Here is a 19,477-nt window from a genome sequence, read left to right on the forward strand (position 1 = left end):
CTGGGACTTGGGTCATCTCTGCCCATGGCAGGGGGGTTGGAACTAGGTGATCTTAAGGTCCTTTCCAACCCTAACTATTCTACGATTCTATGATCTCATGCTCAATTTATGAATGACATAAAGCTTTGTTAGATAAATGAAGTGGGATGTAGAAAAGAGGCCAGCCCCCCAATGTAGTTCAGCTATCACCATGAAAAGCCAGAAAGATTTTTGATGGCTGTGCTTTGTTAGTGACCATGCTTGTGGCATCCCACAGCATCTAAGAAGGAAAATTCATTGTCTGTGTTCAGATGAAGAGCTGAGTAGAGGCTGGAAAAAGGTGAGAGGGGGATAGATAGAGAATTTAGGATCTTTTCCATACACAGATTAAGTCAACTTTTAAATGCGCAAGAGATTAAGTCTGTGGGAAAAAGCTCAATGCTGGCTTATTCTTGAGCAAATACGTGGAACAGGGCCTGGATAAAGCACAGTGAACAATGTCAGGCTTGCCAAGAATGGAAAGGTTCTCATGTTTAAGCAGGCTTTTTAAATTAGATTTAAAGTTAGATTTAAATTTAGGTTTTAAAAATGAACTTGCTGTAGTATGAACAGACTGCCTTACTTCAGATGATTTTTAATGTATGCATACATCACAGTAGCAATGTGCAATCATACTGATTCATTCAGCTTGAAGTTCATTGTGGTCCTTCAGCAGAAGGCCCAGGAGACTGATTGTAGGATATATTGCTCCAAGTCATCTTCATTAGGTTTCTTACCTCATGATCTGCATCTTCAAACACAATTATAAAGTGTTACTGTCATAGTAAAGCAATTGCATTTGATTGACCTAGTAATCAGCCTTTCTTCTTCCAAAATTGGAAGCCCTCTTTTGAAAATGGTTGAATCTCAGAAGTTTAAGTGTGCTTCCATTACAGTCTCGTGTTTTGAACATGAATACAAGCTTTTCCATAATGGTTTTTGCTTTCATTACAGATGGGGTTTGAGATAGAGAAATTAAAAGCAGTGGAGATTTCTGTAAGGATTTTCTGGAGGAACTGGATTCCATGTAACTGGAGTTTTAGTCTAATTGCCAAATGACAGGAGGAGCTCAAGTGTTTTGCCAGATCGTTTTTTCAGTGTTATGAAACCTTAGTCCTGTTCAAAAGGTGGAAGTGTAATTTGAGGACTAAGTTATTGGTATTAATCATATGTCTAGCAAGTGTTCTATAAGCCCAAACTCGGATATGGGTATGCTTGTCTGCTAGCTGGTAAGGTGCATTTATCCTTGCTTGCTTACCTGGCTCCATGGATGATTACAAAGAGGTCAGTAGTCTAAAATACTCCATTGCATCTTTTTTTGCTATCTGTGGCCCTTAGGTCAGGGTCAGAGACAAGTCTCTGCACTTCTATGAGTACTGCACTGGTTTCTGAGCCAGCCGCCTCACTCAGCTACAAGAAGTGGAGAGGGAGACAGTAGTCTTGTCTCTTTGGTCTTAATGCTGTCCTAAATACATGTGCTTTGTTCATCACACAGTGAATCCCAAGAAATTTTATGCCATGAGAAAGGTCTATGGCAGCCTTTTGAAACATGCCATATCTGTTTATGTGAGCCTAAAAAATGTGGGATAGCAGGCAGTCCTTAAAACTGTGTAAGGTTGAAAAAATAAATTCTTCTTTGGAAATCTGCTCTAAAATATCCTCTTAAAAACTTGTAGGTATAGATCTTTTATTTCCAATCAAGGGGAGGAGATTACTAAAACTCAGTGGGGGTAGTAAATCACATTAGTCCTCAGAGTATATTTCAAGCAATTTAAATTATGTGAACATTTCTTTTTATTATTCTTGATGATGATTCTTGATGTCTTTGTACTTCTGTGGATTTCAATCATAATGTAACATGAATTGATTTCTGTCCCTGAGAGCTAATGACAGACCCTGTTTCTTTGAAATGCTCAAATTGGTTATACTGTGTATCTTATGCAAAGCCAAAGGATAGAGCTAACATCTAGACAGGGAGGTCAAAACCAAATCTCTTTGTTGACTTCCTGGTGATTTAAAATCCACTGAAATGGATAAGATATTTGACTAAGTGTACATCAATAAAAACGTATGTGATCCTACGCAGTGAATTTTATGTTCTCCGCATTCAGGGCTATTGCAAGTAAGACCTTGTTGCCCAGTGGAGGCTAAGCATATTTGATGCAAGATGCTGGGTGCTTCCTCTTTATTTACCACCTGCTCTGCTCAGCACCTAGGGGGTTGGGATCTTAGTTAGGAATTGCTGGCTAACATATGGCTGTTACTGAAAAGCTTCTATCTGAGCAGAGCAACTGAAAATCAAGTCTGATTCTCTCTAGCAGCTGTACTTCTTTTTTTTTTTTTTCTTTTTTTTTTCTTTCTTCTTTTCTATTTTTAAGAGTAAGTGACATTGATTTTGTTCTCCATTACATTGCTGGAGAAGTTTGGGTGCTGATGTTTGGTTTTGTTAATGGAAATATTATGTAAGTTACTTCCTTAGTGTCGTGTCTTTTTCTCAGCCTGCTCTCAATCAGTACAGGCATTCCCAGAGCTCCTAAGTGGGCATCCTTTTCTGTCTTCCATATCCCCCTCACTGCAGTCATGCTTCCCCTGTGCCTTTTCATTCATACTGTCTTTGCTGCTTGGCCATCTTCAGTCCATGGACTCTTAAAAAAACTTTATGCAATCCGTACATGTTCTATTTTAAATACAGTTACTCTGGTTCAAGATGTCATATATAAATGTAAGATATGGTCTTTGGATCTTAATGTGCAAATAAAGTCCAAATCAAGCAACAAATGATCCAAAGTATTTATCTTGTTTTAAACTTACTTCTAAACCAGCAGGGCACACAGTGTATTGTAGCAGAGCACAGGTTGAATCCATTTTGATTAGTAGATAGTAGGAAATGCATTGACAGTTGTTTTTCTGGTCATTCACGTAATCATTTTGCAAGGTAAGTAGTAGTTGGAAAAGGGACCATGAACTTGTGCTTTCTCCAACCTACTAATCATTCGTAGTGTGCTAATAACATGCCATTTTTATACTTGCCTTTAACAGCTCAGAAAAGCACATTATGCCAGTTTTCACAATATGGATACCTCGTACCAATATGTATAATAGCCAGAAATGTCAGTGGCACTCCCGTGTAACCACATGTTCTCATTTTGTTGTTTCCAGGTTTATTCCAATTTATAGGGGACCAAGTCATACATACAAGATACAGCGGCTTACAGAATCCACGTGTTACTCGTTCAGAATACAGGCAGTCAATGATGCTGGGGAGGGACCTTTCTCGGACATATGTACCTTCTGCACAACTAAGTCAGTCCCACCTGCAATCAAAGGTATGTAATAGATTTTTTTTACCTATGTGTAAGTAACGTAATTATTTAAGTAATTGGTATGTACGCAGTGAGTTTGTAAGGGTTAACCTGAGTATGCAATAACATGTGAAAAATCAGTTTGTGCCGCTTGTGTATTTCTGTGAATTGTCAAGTTACATTATGGTGGGAAACTAAATTATCACCAAAATATTAATAAAAACACTATAAACGTTGCACCAACCACTACTGTTACACGTAAACTGTTAAAATGCTTCTCGTAACAATAGTGTTTACCAGGGATTGCTCTGGATTACCACAGCGCTTCTATAAGGGATGTAACAGCTGTAGCATATATGTATACATACCAGCTTAAGCACTAGTAAAGTTTAATGTTGGTTTTAGTTGTGTAGGTGGTGTTCAGCATGGAACTTTAGAGTTTATTTTTCCTTTAATGTATAAAATTAATTATGATACTTCACATACATAAAGTGTTAGATTTAGAACTCACTTAGCTTGTGTTCCTCTAAAAGAACAAAAGGCCTAATTAAATGAAGTTTTATAATGAAACATCTTTTACTGTGTGTAAATTTTGGCCTAAGTAATTTTGCTCCTTCTTTCCAAAGAAAACTACTGCAAAGGCAGCGGATTCTCTGTATCAGCTGGCAGATAAACTGGACTGAAATCCAATGCACCTTTTTTTCCCTCTATGTTTAAAACTCCTTTGTCAAGCAGTACCATTTACTGTGAGAAATGGCAAGTCTTAGCTTGTCAGAGAGGTTTTGTTTGTTCTGCTGTATTTAAAATCTGGCTTTGGTGATTTTCGACACCATTTGTAATCAGAGATTTAGAGAAGGGAGAACACTGCTGGGGTGTAATTTCCCCAGTCCCTAGGTTAGCTGCTCTGAATTACCACCAGGAATTAAAACAGTAGAGCACAGAGAGAACATTGGGAGACTGGCTTCTCTATACTAAAGTCAGCATACACAAGAATCCCACTTCTCTTTCTACCTGAATATTCCCTGGGTTTTGGCTTCTGCTTCAGTGCTGTTTCTGTTAGAAGTTATCTGTATGTGCTTGGTGTAAAGTTTGAGGGTAAATATACTTGCCCAGTGGAGAATTGTCATGATTCACTCTTATTAGCAGTTGTGAGATATGCTGCCCAGCAAAGCGAAGGGAGCTCATGCTAGATGAACCAGGCTGGTGTGGGTGATAGTAGCAAGGAGGGTGTGCTTCACAGCTTTAGCATCTGCAAGTTGTCAGAGTGCCTGGGCACAGGCAGATGTCACTTTTAGATGCCAAGTCCATGTTGTCATTGCTTCTCTCAACTGCACTAAATGGATAAAACTGTAGCTTAGGGATGCACTGTAGTCACATTTTCATTTTGCTGGGTAGAAATCCATTTTATTAAATTCAGATCTCACCTAGGTTTTGGTTTTGAACTCCCTGCCTATTTAGTTCCTCTTAAACATGACTCATACCCTCGACTGAATATCAAGCAGATAATATGGTGCAAATACCACGTCATGTGTGGGCTGGGACCGCAGGTACATGACAAAACACTGGCTGTAACAGGGAAAAGGGCACAACAAAAATTGCATTAGTGAACACTGCTGAAGGGAGGCAATGCTACAGTGAAAAGAGATCTGTTGAGGCAAAATGATGATTTGATTCCTGTCTGTGTTTGGAGCAATACAGAGGAATGTATGTGATAAACTTAGTACAGTTTTTCATGCACATGTTTATTCTCCTATAACATATCCTAATTGCTCACTTGGTGATGCCAACCCTGAAATAGCGTTATTGTTAATGGCAGTGTTTTGTAAGTGTCAGACAAAAATCTACGTGTATTGGGGTGAGGGATGGAAGGAGGAGGGAAAATAATTGAGTGTTGTTGTCAGCTGAGATGAAGGCATCTATTATCATTCTCTCGGTACTGGCAGATGTGCAGAGAGAAGCAAATGGATATTGATTACATTTGGATCCCCGTATGATTCATGTGTTCCTCTTGCGTGGTAACAAATTAGTCTAAAATTCATGTAATGTATGCAGCAGCAGCAGCATTTGTTTCTTTGATAGACACTCCTGTTATCTGTTTTCATAGGGTTGGGAAGCTAGATTGTCATTAACAAGCTCATTTCCTTGCATGTGCGCATATTAACCACTTGGTAGAGCATGCAGCACCGTTGTTTCTCCCAATTCTGTTTTTTTCTCATGTGCTTGCTTGCTATGCTTGATCGAGGGGTTCGTGGACCTCGGATGCCGTTGCAGTTTTGATGCCTTCCAGTGGCAGATGCTTAGCTGTACATCTAAACATGCTGCTGCCATTAATGCTCTGCTCGGTTCACCTGCAAGCTTGCTGTTGGGCATAGTGCAGCATTTTTTGGCTTTCGGTTAGTGAAAGGCCTTTCTCCCAAGGACAGCAGCATTGTAAGAGCTGACAGATTGAATTTCTCTACAGCTCTAGCGAAAGTCCTAGTCTAAGCCCTGCTGGAAATAGCACATCTGATCATCTGAATGTCAGGCTCAGAAGTAGATATGAGGCCAAGTCTTTAAAATTATGCTTGTAACTTTTGTTTCCTAGGCTGGACTTAATCTCTAATACAGAAGATAATTTAGCTTCCCTTTTCACATCCCTTCTCCTATTTTTCCTGAATGAAGTGTTTAATATTATTTCTCTCTTTCAGTGATGTGTAGCATGGGAGGAATACACAGGCATCTCCACTGGCACAGGTGTTTGCTCAGAACTTCATGAAACTGCTGCTTCTATAAATGATAGTGTAATTTGTGCATTTGCTTCTGCTTTGAAAAGATCAGTGTACAGCACTGCAATTGAATTTTAAAAGTTCACAGTTTTCTATCAAGTCCACTCCCACTTTCCAGTGACTCACACAGCTGACAGATGAGATGTGGTCAAACAGCTAACTCTCCTTCTGCAGAAGTGATCTGGATCCCACAGTAAACATCTTAGGAGCTTGTTAATCAGCTCTAAATTTCACTCAATTTTCTGTGGATAGTGTTTGTTGTTGTTCAGTACCACTAGAATCTTATGCTTAATCGGGCAAGACTGTGCTGAAATAAATGAGATTTTTGAGTGACCATAAATTTTGCTTCTTCCATCCAGTGATGATGGCAATTTGATGGTTTGGCCACATAAATACAGTGTAGGTTATCATAGAATCATAGAATAGTTTGGGTTGGAGTGGACCTTCAAAGGTCATCTAGTCCAACCCCCCGCAATGAGCAGAGGCATCTTCAATTAGAGCAGTTTGTCCAGAACCACATCTAGCCAGGCCTTGAATGTCTCCAGGAATGGCACATCCACTACCTCTCTGGGCAACCTGTGCCAGTATTTTACCACTCTGGTTGTAAAAAATTTCTTCCTCACATCCAGCCTGAATCTCCCCTCTTTTAGTTTAAAACCATCACCCCTTGTCCTGTTGCAACAGGCCCTGCTAAAAAGTCTCTCCCCACCTTTCTTATAGGCCCCTTTTAAGAACTGAAAGGCTGCAATTAGGTCTCCCCAGAGTCTTCTCTGGGTTGAACAACCCCAATTCTCTCAGCCGTTCCTCGTAGGAGAGGTGCTCCATCCCCTGATCATTTTTGTGGCTCTCCTCTGGACCCTCTCCAGCAGGTCCATATCTTTCCTGTACTGAGGACTCCAGAGCTGGATATAGTACTCCAGATGGGGTGTCACCAGAGCAGACGGGCAGAATCACCTCCCTTGACCTGCTGGTCACACTGCTTTGGATGCAGCCCAAGATACAATTGGCCTTCTGGGCTGCAAGCGCACATTGCCAGGTCATATCCAATCTTTCATCCACCAGTACCCCCACATCCTTCTCCTGAGGGGTTCTCTCAATCCCTTCATCCCCCAGCCTGTACTGATAACCAGTGGTGATGTCCCGAACTTCTTTTTTTAAAATGTTCTCATGTATATTACAGTGCACATAAACAAATGAAATTTCAATGCAGTCTTTGTAATTTCATTTTATTGTACATTTCATGTTATTGTAGCCCCTCGAGTGACACAGCTGGGAGGAAATGCCTGTGAAATTACCTGGGAAATGGTCCCACCCATGAAGGGAGATCCTGTTGGTTATGTTCTGCAGGTACTGGTTGGAAGAGAATCTGAATACAAGCAGGTAAGAAAGTGGTCTCATTTTAATAAAATTGGTGAGATAAAGGAAATGTTTTTGAACATTTGCTGTGCTGCTTTGTTTTACTGTATTGAATTACACCCTATGGTGATGTGTCAGAGGAATTTTGGTAAAGGCTGAGTCAAAGTTAAGGGCTGTAATAGGTTAGGGTTTCCCCTGAGGGGGTATATAGAACATCATTTTCTATTGGAATGATTTGCACTCCGTCCATATTTAATCACTATTTCTAACTGAACTAACCTTTGAATAGCTACCCGTGCTTTCTTCTAAACTGGCTGACGCTAACCATTGTCTGAAGATGAGAAGATGAAGTAGGCAGATTATCTTCCTTGTTCACTAAGCCAATTCAAAGACCCTTTATCAAAGATTTCAGTCAAGTACACAACTTTTAATTGGTTTGTTCAGCCATCCCATTCCTGTCTAAATTTTCAATGCATGGATGTGTAACTGCTGTATATCAGCTGCCCCACAGAAAACTGTCCTTTCTTGCACAGTGAAAACAAAGTGAATGAAATATGTCTGATCCTTATTTCCTTATTTATCTTGATGAGAGATCACAAGTGGACATTTCCCGAGACACCTGAAACAAAACAATTCATTCACAGCTATATCTTTTATTTCATCTATCACACCTCTGTGTGATTTACAGTGCACTTCATCTATGCCCTGTCTCCGTTCTCTCTTTTATTTCATTGTCTTATCGATTGCAAATAAATCCAAATTAGGGGATATGAGATATGTTAAACCCTAAATTAAACTCTTAAAAATATGAGTAAGGTGGTAGTTTCTTCACAACTGTGTCTTTGCTTCTCTTCAGGCTATTTTTGAGTGTTATTGTAAACTAAATATTAAAAATAGCATAAATAAATGCAAAACAATTCATAGGGGTGCTAAAGATTCAGAAACATGACTGTTGTTTTGGTCAGGAAAAATTTTTGGTGCTGGTATAGGTAATAAAACCTCTGTGTGCTGTGTTGGCCTCATAATGTCAGTGGTAAGTAGGCAAGTGGACCCATTTTGCTGTTGCCTGATTTACAGAGTAGCCTACACATACAGCTTTAGCAAGCATAGCTTCAGTGCTTAAAACGTTCTGTATGTCTTTGGGAAGAATTGGGTATGGCTTCGTGTTCCTTTAAGGTGGGTAATGGCTTAATCTTCAAAGTCGAGAAACTGCAGTATGAAAAAAAAACCAGCAATAAAAGAAATGAAAAGCACCCTCAGGGTCGTATATTGAAGGTCTTCATTTCTGATGAAATGTTTTTTACTTGAGTTTTGACAAGTAACTCAGAATAAGTCCCAGCTGGGGTGCTCTAAGCCTACACTGTGACTTCGATAGTTGGGATGGCTGATAACCAGCCATGGAAAAGAGGAAGAGTTCCTCTATTTCACCTTCTCAGAAATCAGTTTCACCCATCAAAATGAGTTATCTTCATCATGAATGTGGGTGGTGTCTCAGCACTGGGGCACATGGCTGACTTACCGTCAGCTAAGCTGCAGTAGCCATGTGCGTGCTCTTAGCTCCTATTATGCGAATAGGAGGTGAAATACATAAATATCTTTCAGCGATTTTCTGGCTAATGCATTTAACTTTGCTGTGGCATGCATGCAGTCACTTGCTGCTATTTAGCTGAAAAGTAATGTTAGTGATGTTAACTTCATTTAAGTGCAAGTCCTAAATTTACTTTAAATCTGTTTTGTTCCCTGCAAGTGAGTATATATTTTGCATGTGTATCTCAAGGGGAATATTATATTAGAAAAGTTTTGCAAATTGTTTTGAAGTGTTGCACAAATGAAAAATGTTGTCGCTTTTCAGGCTATTAAATACACCCATGAGAAAAAACAGTGTCTTAAGTGAGTGGAGTTTCTACAGCAGTTGCCAGAGCATTTTGCAAGATCCAGGGATAGTACAGCTGGATAAGGAGATGAATAGCTGCATGAAGTAATCTTTTATGTCCCACTGTCACAGAAATAAATGCAACAAATAGCTATTTCAAGCTTTTTACGGGCTGTGTGGGACTTCATATCACATGTTGGGTCGCTCATCCTCAGACTTTTTCCTCTTCACTCACCTTCTAGGACACAGCTGTCTCTGTTCTGTGACATAGAATCATAGAATATCTCAAGTTGGGACCCATAAGGATGACATGTTTTACACCAGCGCAAATGCAGATGTTTCATAGAATAAAAATCCACTTTTAAAACCCCCCTTAAAATTGAAACTTTTCAACTAATGAACATGTAAAATTGTTTCTCTGTTACAATGCTGTAATTCTATCAACAGTCAGATCACTTTGCAGCAATTTAAAGGCAACTATTTAAGGGAAGGCATTAAACAGTTTTCACTAGGAAGGCATGTTAAAAACCCATGGAGCCTCTGCGTCTACTCCCAGTTGATTTACTTCGGATGAATACAGCTGATAGGTGACCAAAACCAGTTTCCTCATTTTAGCTTAAACCCCTAATCTTGTAAAAGCTTATGAGTGTAATTTCACATGCTGTATCCTGGAGCAGAACAAACCAGTGAAAGGGTAAAGCATTTATGAGCATCACCATCTGTAGAAGTGACTATGCATGACAGAAATCAAGATGATGATTCTTGTCAATCTGTTTTTTGTGTAGGGAATGGGAGAATGTTTGAGATATGTCTGTGTTTCTCCCCCAGGAAATTTTACAAAGATGTTTGTGTTCTGGCAAAGATACTTGTTATTCCGACAAACTTATTAGGAAGATGACAATGTGACTTTTGTGATACTAGCTTAGCGTTTCTAGTCTTATGTTTTTTAAACTGGTATGATGGTGTTTTATTGACAAGAATGTTGTATGCTTTGCATAGTAGATTTTAGTCTTTTCATCCAAATAAAAGCTTGGAAAAGGAAGATCCTATCATCATGAAAACTGAGCTAGAACTTTTTAATGATGATTGGGTTTGGGTTTTGAAAACACAACTATATCCTGTGACTATTAGGGGAACGGTTGTGCAAACGGAGCGGCATGGAGTGTTGAGCACAGCGTCTCCCTGGGCCTGATAAGAAAGCTTGCAGAAATCCTTACTCGGGAAGCACAAATGTGATGCTCAATTCCCATTTCTGGGAAAATTTTACATTGATCCAGCTCTTTGCTAGGAAGCCCTTTAGAAGGTGCAGAATGCAATGTTCTCCCATATTAATTTCATTAATAGAAGAAAAACTCCGTGTGGGCTCTTTGTGCTGATTAAGCGTGAAGTAGTCTGCTTCAGCTTATTCTGGCACAGGGTCGGGTGCATGCTAAAGTAAGTAGCTGTGTTTCACCTCCCTTATTCACACAGCATGGCTTCTTAGTACACAGCACTGATTTTTCTGGAACTGCCTGTGAATCAGTGAAGTAGGGCATGGTAAGACCTCTCTAGTGTGTTTTATATCTAAAGTGAATAAATCTAGAAACCTAGTTATGAAATCAAGCATTAACAGGAGAAAACAAAGTCTTACTGTCATCTGTTAACTCTCAAAGCTTGAGCTCCTTATTAATCTATTGCTGTGTATGCCATCCTAGAGATGAAGCTCTTGAGAGATGAACATCTAGGAGCAGACCACTGCTCTGTACTTGCACCTTGCTTATGTTGTAGAAACAAATTCAAGTTACAGAAAGTAATCTTCATTAATTTATAAAATAAACTAAATCACTTCAGCATTTCCTTCCCCTGCTGTGACATTAGCCATTGACATGCTTTTGGGTAAAGCTATAGTTTCTCTCTAGATCATCACCCCTGAGCTGAACTCCCTCCCCCCAGTAACCCACTGTATGCAGCCCTCTACATCCCAAAAGCCACTGTTTTTCCACAATTTGACTGAGCAGAGTTAGTAGCAAAATACTCAAAAGCTCTTTTTTTACAGACTCAGGCTATAGCTGTCCCTGTCCTCCTCTGGGAGAACACGTAAATATTTCTCTGATGAGAATTGTCTGAAAAACTGGATTTGCAGGAGCTAAGCCCATAACAGTGTAGCTCCCTAAAAAGTGTGTTTAACAAAATCTCAAGTGATGTGTTCCTTTTTGTGTGTTTGTTAGTTTTACCTATTTGAATACTTCAAAAAAGGATTGACATATGACAGTTCTTTATAGGAAATCAATTTTTCCTGATTTACGAATCAGGGTGTAAATCACAGCAGGAATTGGTGGCCTAGATTTGTTCTTCTGGTTCTTGCGCTTTCATCTCACACTTTCATCTCACTCAGAACTTACCTTTAAAGTGTGTTAAAATTGTCTCCAGCTTTGCATAGTGTTAATCTGGAAGTAGGGGAGTGGGATGGGTTGTGCAGCGCTAGCAGGAGTTGAAGCTTGGGATAACAGTTGTAACACTCGCAGCCTAAATTTTAGTATAGTTTCCCAGCTAAGCAGCTCTGGGGATTGAATCACTGATGAGCCAGCTCCTCTTAAGAGCTGACCACAGGAAATGAGAGCTGAGCTTTAAAGCTTATCCTCAAATTGTTTGCCAGTGAGGCAAAATGTTCTTATGTTTGAAATTTCTGAGAATTTGGAGGCAGTGGTGTTTCATCGGCTTCTGTCACATCTCTTCTGGGAGAAAACTCTCCCCAAATGCTTTCCAAAGAAGAAAAGATATGGGTGGGATACACTGGGTGTGTAAAAAAAATCCCCCAGCAATGCAGTGCAAAACCTGCTGTGGTCTGCACTGAGGTGGATGCCTGGGAGAACCCAGGTGGCTTAACAAGCTCTAATTTTTATTAGTTTTTCTTTGTTTCAGACTCTGTAGACACACAATCTCTGAAATGCATTCAGTGTACTGTTAATCTGTTTAAAACTCTAGTCAGCTAAAAATGGGCTCTTCCTCTCTCTTTAAAATAGGGAGTCAAAGGCGCTTGTGCTGGTTACATGCCAAAGTGCAACGTAATTGTACAGTACACATTGACATGTATTGTTAGTGCTACTTGCACTGAGTATTTTCTCTGCCTCCAGATGCCAATTTTGTGTCATCAGATGGAGCAAATAATTTCCTTTTGGTAGTTTTTCAGTGCAGCCCACCTCGCAGGAGGTGATCTGAGGGACTCTTATGTCCTTTATTGAAGGGACAAGGCTGTCCACGCAACTCCTAAGGGCTTATGAGCATCTCAACAGTGGAGTGAGTGAATCTGATTTTGAGTTTGGATAAAATAATAACCTAGTTTCTGAAAGAAAAATCTGTCAGATGATTTAGAAGAAATTAAACCTTTCAAGTGGGCATGCTTTCTAAACAGATTAAAACCTGCCTCTCATTCTTGATCTTCTTATATCTTGATCTTCACCATACAAAATAGGCTTTTATTAATTACTAAGTACACTCGTCATTGCAATGGAGTGCAACAACCAGGTAAAGTTATTTTACGCTTTGCAGTGTGTTGCTTATAGGGCAATCATGGCTGTCATTTTTATTATTTGGAAAAGATGGAGAGGAGGGTGGAATTATTTAATTACATTGGTGAAATTGAGAAATACTTGCCTACAGGAATTCTCTGAGCTGTCCAGTTTGATCAGTAGGATCAAATGTCTAAGAGGCTTCAGCAGCATTTTATTACGTGTGATGATATTCTCATTGAGGGAGCCAGGCAAAAAACTCATCATGTTTTTATTCTATTCTCAGGTGCCTATACAGAAAAGCTGGTTTTAGGAAATGAAAGTGATAAATTGGATAGCCACTTCACTTTGACTTGTTTTCCACCAAACCATAATGTGCTACATGTAAAAAAGTGTGCTGCTTCATGCAGTTATTTGGTTTCATACTTGTGTAGCAAATTTAAAGACCTTGTACAAAATTGGCTTTTTTTTTTCTTTTCTTCTGTTGTGTATGTGAAGTCCATTCACAGAGTGTAACTGTGTTCACAACCAAGCATGTATATTTGTGCTGAGGGCATCCTGCGTTGGCTGAGCCTGGTCCTACAGATTCTACTCCTATGAGCTGGAGCCAATAGTGTTTTCAAGGTGCTTGCTGCAGCCAGTTGTGGAGGATACAGAGGCTACTGTCAGAAGTGAATGACAACTAAGCATAGTAATTTTTCACTCGTTACTGAGAAAGAACATAGGTCCCATTGCAGGAACTATATCATCTTTAAGGTCCCTTCCAACCCCAAACCATTCTATGATTAGTGGATATTAATTCATGTATTCAGTGTATTTTCACAGGTTTTTCAAACTTTCTTTAAAGATACACTTTTCTCTCACTTGACTGGCCTTTTTCTGAAAAGTGCTGTTGAGTAGCTGGCTTAAGATAACTTGGTCAAGTAGCTGGCTTGAGTGAACTTGGTCATCTATATTTATTAGACTGTAATGAAGATACAGGCCTTTGATTTAGCCAACCAGCCTCCAGTTACACTAGTATTACCACCTTGACAGAACAAAACAAGTGAAAAAAAAAAAAAAACAAAACAATTAACTGGACAGGTTTTCTCATTGCAGAGACAGGTTGTATATATCCCATCCTTGGGGGAGTACTTAAATATACTATCTGTTAAATGTAATTTACGAAGCTTAGATTGTAAATTTTTTATTAAATGTCATTATTTGGATTTTACGGGATCTTTATTTTGATTTAGAAGTGGTCATATTGGTTGCAAAGACATGTATTACTGATTATACATCTTGAAATGAAGTTGTTAATTGCAACAGCACCAGAAAACATAACTTATTTACAGTTGTTTTGTAAGGATAGATGCTTTGAGTCTCAGAGTCTAAAGAAATGGGAGTTATGTAAGTCCTCCAAGTAGAAGAATCCTGACTCTGATCCTGTGGAAGAACACGTCCTTTTTTAATGACTTGCTGAACCTACATTTACATGTCAAATGCATGCAACTTTTCTTTGCATGATTATTTGTATTTGGGAGTAAACTGAGGTATTAATCACCTACAAGATGTAGCATTGGTGATGGAGTAGGTGGAGTGCAGTTGCCCACAATAAGTGGGTATTACAAATGCAATTGCCATTGGAAAACAGAGAGACAGAAATGTTGATGGGATGAGGTATGCTTTTGCAAACAGATGTTTCAACCTTCATATTATTTCTATGAACCACTACAGCACTTGTGGTTTTGTTTTCCTTGCAATTACTGTATTACTGTAACTTAATGACTCACTTCTCATTGGTGTTGGGAAGACAAGCAAAGACAAGGAAGGCAGCAGTCTGTAGCTGTGCTTAATCGCAGAGATTTATGTATTAATTTGTTGTATTCCTCTCACTTGAGCTAGAGTGAACTTCCTGCGAATGCTGAGCATACTTGAGGAAGGTAACATATTTTTGTTTAAACATCGCTTCTTGTCTTATGCCTGGGGGCCAAGAAACCTGAGCCAGTTAGAGGACTTCCACTTGCTCTAGAAATTCAGTCACTGTCATTCAAACTATATTTGGAAGAACTGTGAGAGTTTTGTGAAAGATTTAGACTTTTAAAGAAGTTTTCCTTAAAAGTTTTCTACACTATGAAAGGGGGGGGACAGAATGAATAATCTTCTGTCCCAGGCCTTCTCAAGAAATTAGTGACTGGCTTTTTAGCTGAGGGATGAGTCTCAGGGGCAAGCATGGGCAGGAAAGCTGTACTTTTTAACTGGTGTTTAGCCAAGCTTGTCTCTTCTTTTTCCTCCTGTATTTCTTACTCCAGGGTAACGCACAGGAAGTCCTCTATCATCTTCTGTTTAACTTCCCTCTATTACCCCTTTTGAAGTTGATTCGTTACCTCTGGGAGGGCTGAGATGCCCTCAGCCTGCTGCTCCCGCAGTGAGGAGAAGGAAACTGGCTAAATGAGCAGAGGAAGAAGTATCTGAAGTTCAGGATTTTTTTTTTTTTTTTTTTTCCAGCAGGCTCTATGTGACGTTTTTAACTTCTTCAAACACCAGTTTCGACAACCCTCCATTATATAAATTGTTGACTGGTTATTTGTTTTCAGAGTTCGCAAATTTTTCCAGGGGTCTTTTTCCATTTAAGTCACAAAACTGTTTCTTAGATATTCAGTTATCTCTCTTCTTTCTCATATTGTGACTCGTGCTCTGAGTCATGCAGTACCTACATTTGATTAACATAAATACGTGGTGGGTTTGTATTGCTAAAGAACCAAATACAGTGTGCCCAAGAGGAGCTTTTTTATGCCTTAATAATATTTTATTGTTTCCACAATTCTGAAAGTGTAATTTCTGTAAAGATTGCTGACTCTTGAGGTAAATGTGAGGGAAAGTACGTTAAAGTAATATTTCTAACCAATTTTACGATTATACAGTGAATGTCTTCCAATGGCCTTAGTTTGCAGGGGCCAAACACGGTGCTTATGCCTTGGACGTGTTTTAGCCATAGTCACATTTTAAGAGTACAGAAATATGTTTGTAGTATTTATCATAACCACAAAAGATGAGTAATTCTTATGGTTGATATATTTTCTGAAGTCTTGTCTATCTTTGCGTATATTGTCTCTGTTGAATGCTTTGCAATGAGACTTCTCATGGTTTAGACATCTCTTGCATAGAATTCTACATGCCTTTTTTCCAAAACGTGCATTTACTTAATGGGTTCCTTCCCTTGAGACCTGCAGAAGGATCTTGGCCTAACTTTCTAGCTCAAATCCTTGCAAAATCTAATGTGAATCATAGGATAGTTAGGATTGGAAAGGGCCGTAAGATCATCTAGTGCCATGGGCAGGGACACCACACACTAAACCATGTCACCCATGACTCCGTCCAGCCTGCCTTGAACACTGGCAGGGATGGAGCATTCACAAGTTCCTTGGGCAACCCATTCCAGTGCCTCACCACCCTCACAGTAAAGAACTTCATCCTTATATCTAACCTAAACTTCCCCTATTTAAGTTTAAACCCATCACCCCTTGCTCTATTGCTACAGTCCCTAAGGAAGAGTCCCTCTCCAGCATCCTTATAGGCCCCCTTCAGATACTGGAAGGCTGCTATGTGGTCTATATGCAGCCTTCTCTTCTCCAGGCTGAACAGTCCCAACTTTCTCAGGCTGTCTTCATACAGGAAGAGCTCTGAGCCTCCTGATCATCCTCGTCCTGTTTACCCACCCTGTTCCCACGCTCCGTGGGGCAGGTTTTCCTGCTCCGGGCAGTGCCAGCCCTCCTGGTGCCCTATGTTTCCCTGCTTGCATCAGAGGAGCTGCCGGCTCCTGGGCAAGACCTGTCGAGGGCTCGGGGCTCACTCGGTGGCTCTCGCCACTCGGAACTGAGCCTCCTGGAGGCAGTGTTTCCCCTTGCTCTGGTGTTGAGGACTCCTCTATGGAGCTGCTCACCGTGGCAAAAATGTTACTACTTTTTTTAATCACTTGATGCTGTGAGAGGAGGAGGATGCTGGCTTGCTCTTTGTATTTGACCGTGCTTGCTGTTTTGTTTTGAAGGTGTACAAGGGAGAAGAGACCACATTCCACATCTCAGGCCTTCAGCTCAACACAGACTATCGGTTTCGCGTCTGCGTCTGCCGCCGGTGCTTGGATACCTCACAGGAACTTAGTGGACCTTTCAGCCCATCCGTTGCCTTTATGCTTCAGCGAAATGAGATCATGCTTGCAGGAGAAATGGGAAGCATAGATGATCCTAAGATAAAAAGCATGATTCCTACTGATGAACAGTTTGCAGCCCTCATCGTTCTTGGCTTCGCAAGTTTGTCAATTATATTTGCCTGTATATTACAATACTTCTTTATGAAGTAGGGGATTCAATGGAAGAGTGAGATACAAATTTAACTAATGCTACGCATTATAATCCCACATTTATTCAGATATTCCTTTTTTTTTAAATCCTTTTGCTCTACCATACATTTTATATACTTCTCTTGTTTTTACAGTTCTAGCTTGAAGAAAGATAAAGCAGTGTTTTGGTGCACCTTTTTGAAATTCAAAACTTGGAAGTGGTCAAACTGGAGAAACAAACAAACCAGACGCCAAAAGCAAGATTATTTTTTTTTCCTTCACAGTTTCAAAATTGTCACCAATTTGCCTTTTCACCATTGTTTTGGGTTTTTTTCACTGACGTTCGTACAGTCTCTTATTTTATCTTACTATTTAGGAAATTTTAATCATGAGTCACTTTTTTGTCTCTTCTTTTTCCTTCTAAACATTAGTCACGAGTGTGTATAGTGGTAAGACTAGAATACAGTGTTAGTCAACAGTACCAAGTTTTCCTTCAACAGTATTAGCCATGTTGCCTATGAGTTATTCACTACATTTGCCCCATTTTTCTCAAAATAAAATGTAAGTAAGTTTTTTTAACGGTTTAGTGCATTTAAATCGGAACAATATCCCGCAGTTGAAAAACCTTTTTAATTATCTGTTACTTTTACAGTTACAACACTATAAACTGCCTGTATAAGAAATCAAATAACCAAATTGCATATAAATTATGAAGCATTATAGATTTTTTTTACAATTTTGATTCCTAGCAGTAATTTTAAGTAAGAGGGCATTGTGCAATAGTTAGTTAGTTATTCCCATGTTCAGCTATTTAAAAGCTGCTTTAACTTGTCTGTTTGTCACTGTATATAACTATTCCTATTCTAATACTAGATATTATTCTATTATGTTCAGCCTGATTTATATGATTATTGCTGGTGACAGCTTACTGCCTCTACTGAATTAGGTGAGATTTTCACTCAGTGTAAGCAAATGTTACTGTCGGTTGATCTTTTTTTATTACTATTATTTTTTGGAGGGGTATCCATTTTATGGAACTTTCTTGGAGGTATCAGAAATTAGGTCTGTTCGTTTTAAATAACTTAAGTGGGTGTCTACACTATTCTTACCACAGGGCTAATTGAAATAATAACTTGGGACATGGCAAAATTCAGATGAGAGTCCTGCAGAGAAATAGTCCCTGCTCTGATGGGAGCATGTGCCCCTCCTGCCTGCCCCTTCCCAGACACATATTTTAATTCATCAAGATACTAGATTTTTAACTCTGGAATCATTGGGTTATTTATATTAAGTCAACATTGTGCAAGTACCTCAGGGACATAAATGAGCTGGAGGTGCAAACAGATTCCAAAAGGGTGCAACAGACACAGTGTATTTCCCTGCCTCTTGTTTTTGTATATTTTTGCTACTTGGTTTTGCTTTTGTCCTAGCTATTTTGTGCTCTGTCTACATTGTCTAAGATTCAGTGTCCTGTACTAGCATAATATTCCCTTAACCAAAGTAATGGGGGAAAAACAACATTATTTTTGTTTTAGGTTTATTTATACTATATACTGCATACAGTACTTTAAATACCAATTACAGTGCAATCTTTTATTTATTGTAAAAAAAAAAAAAGTGTACTTATGTACTAATCCCCCTCTCTAGCCTCCCCATAGCATGTTATATTTTTTCTGTTTTATACTGTTGTACTTTAGGTCAACTTTTTACCTGACAGCATTCCTAGTATTATTAATCTTCTTACATTTTCTTGTGTTTTTGAAGATGGGAGCATCTAGTACATTAAATGCCAAAAAAAGAAAAAAAAAAAAAAAAACACAAAAAACCATTATCAGTGATCAAACGTTTACATGTATCCAAAAACATAATCATCTCTGGAAAGAAAGTGCTAAGATCAATGAATTATTCTGTGTGCCTCTCTAGATGTAGCAGATATTAGAAATGTTCTGTATTTTGTTATTGACTATAATTAGTTTAATTTAGCCTTGCAAACTAATGGCATTGAGCTAAAAAATATATATTTTTTTTGGTTTTGCCAAAGTCATGGCTTGTCAAATTTATTTACATCTTATTTAAATTTATTTGTGATATGAAACTTTGTGACCTTGCATCTGTATTTTGTGAGCTAAGCATATACAGCTGTTTTCAGTGGAGGGGAAAGAGTGTATTTTTTAAAACAATGAAAAAACTGCTAGTTTGGAAAGTCAGAAATTTTAAGAGATTCCCTTTTTTATTTTTGTTTCAGCAGTGCTGCTATGAAGTCCAAGCTTGACACCTTTTTAAAGAAAAAAAAAAAGGAAAAAAAGATCCACCTTGCTTTAGATGATTTGATCAATTTTGATTTTGAAAGTTTGAAA

At 39.0% G+C, this 19,477-nt stretch overlaps 1 protein-coding gene across 1 annotated transcript in view; it reads left to right on the top strand.

Annotated features, from left to right (window-relative positions):
* The window catches only part of FNDC3B (fibronectin type III domain containing 3B), a 206,782-nt gene extending 187,305 nt beyond the window's left edge, over window positions 1-19,477 (top strand). The window contains exons 24-26 of the mRNA XM_030494887.1: window positions 3,178-3,344; window positions 7,338-7,465; window positions 16,830-19,477. Coding sequence (XP_030350747.1) covers window positions 3,178-3,344; window positions 7,338-7,465; window positions 16,830-17,141 — 607 coding nt within the window. The 3' untranslated portion in view covers window positions 17,142-19,477. The remainder of the gene's footprint in view (window positions 1-3,177; window positions 3,345-7,337; window positions 7,466-16,829) is intronic.

Source organism: Strigops habroptila, chromosome 8 (assembly GCF_004027225.2).
Source record: "Strigops habroptila isolate Jane chromosome 8, bStrHab1.2.pri, whole genome shotgun sequence".
NCBI classification, from domain to species: Eukaryota; Metazoa; Chordata; class Aves; order Psittaciformes; family Psittacidae; genus Strigops; species Strigops habroptila.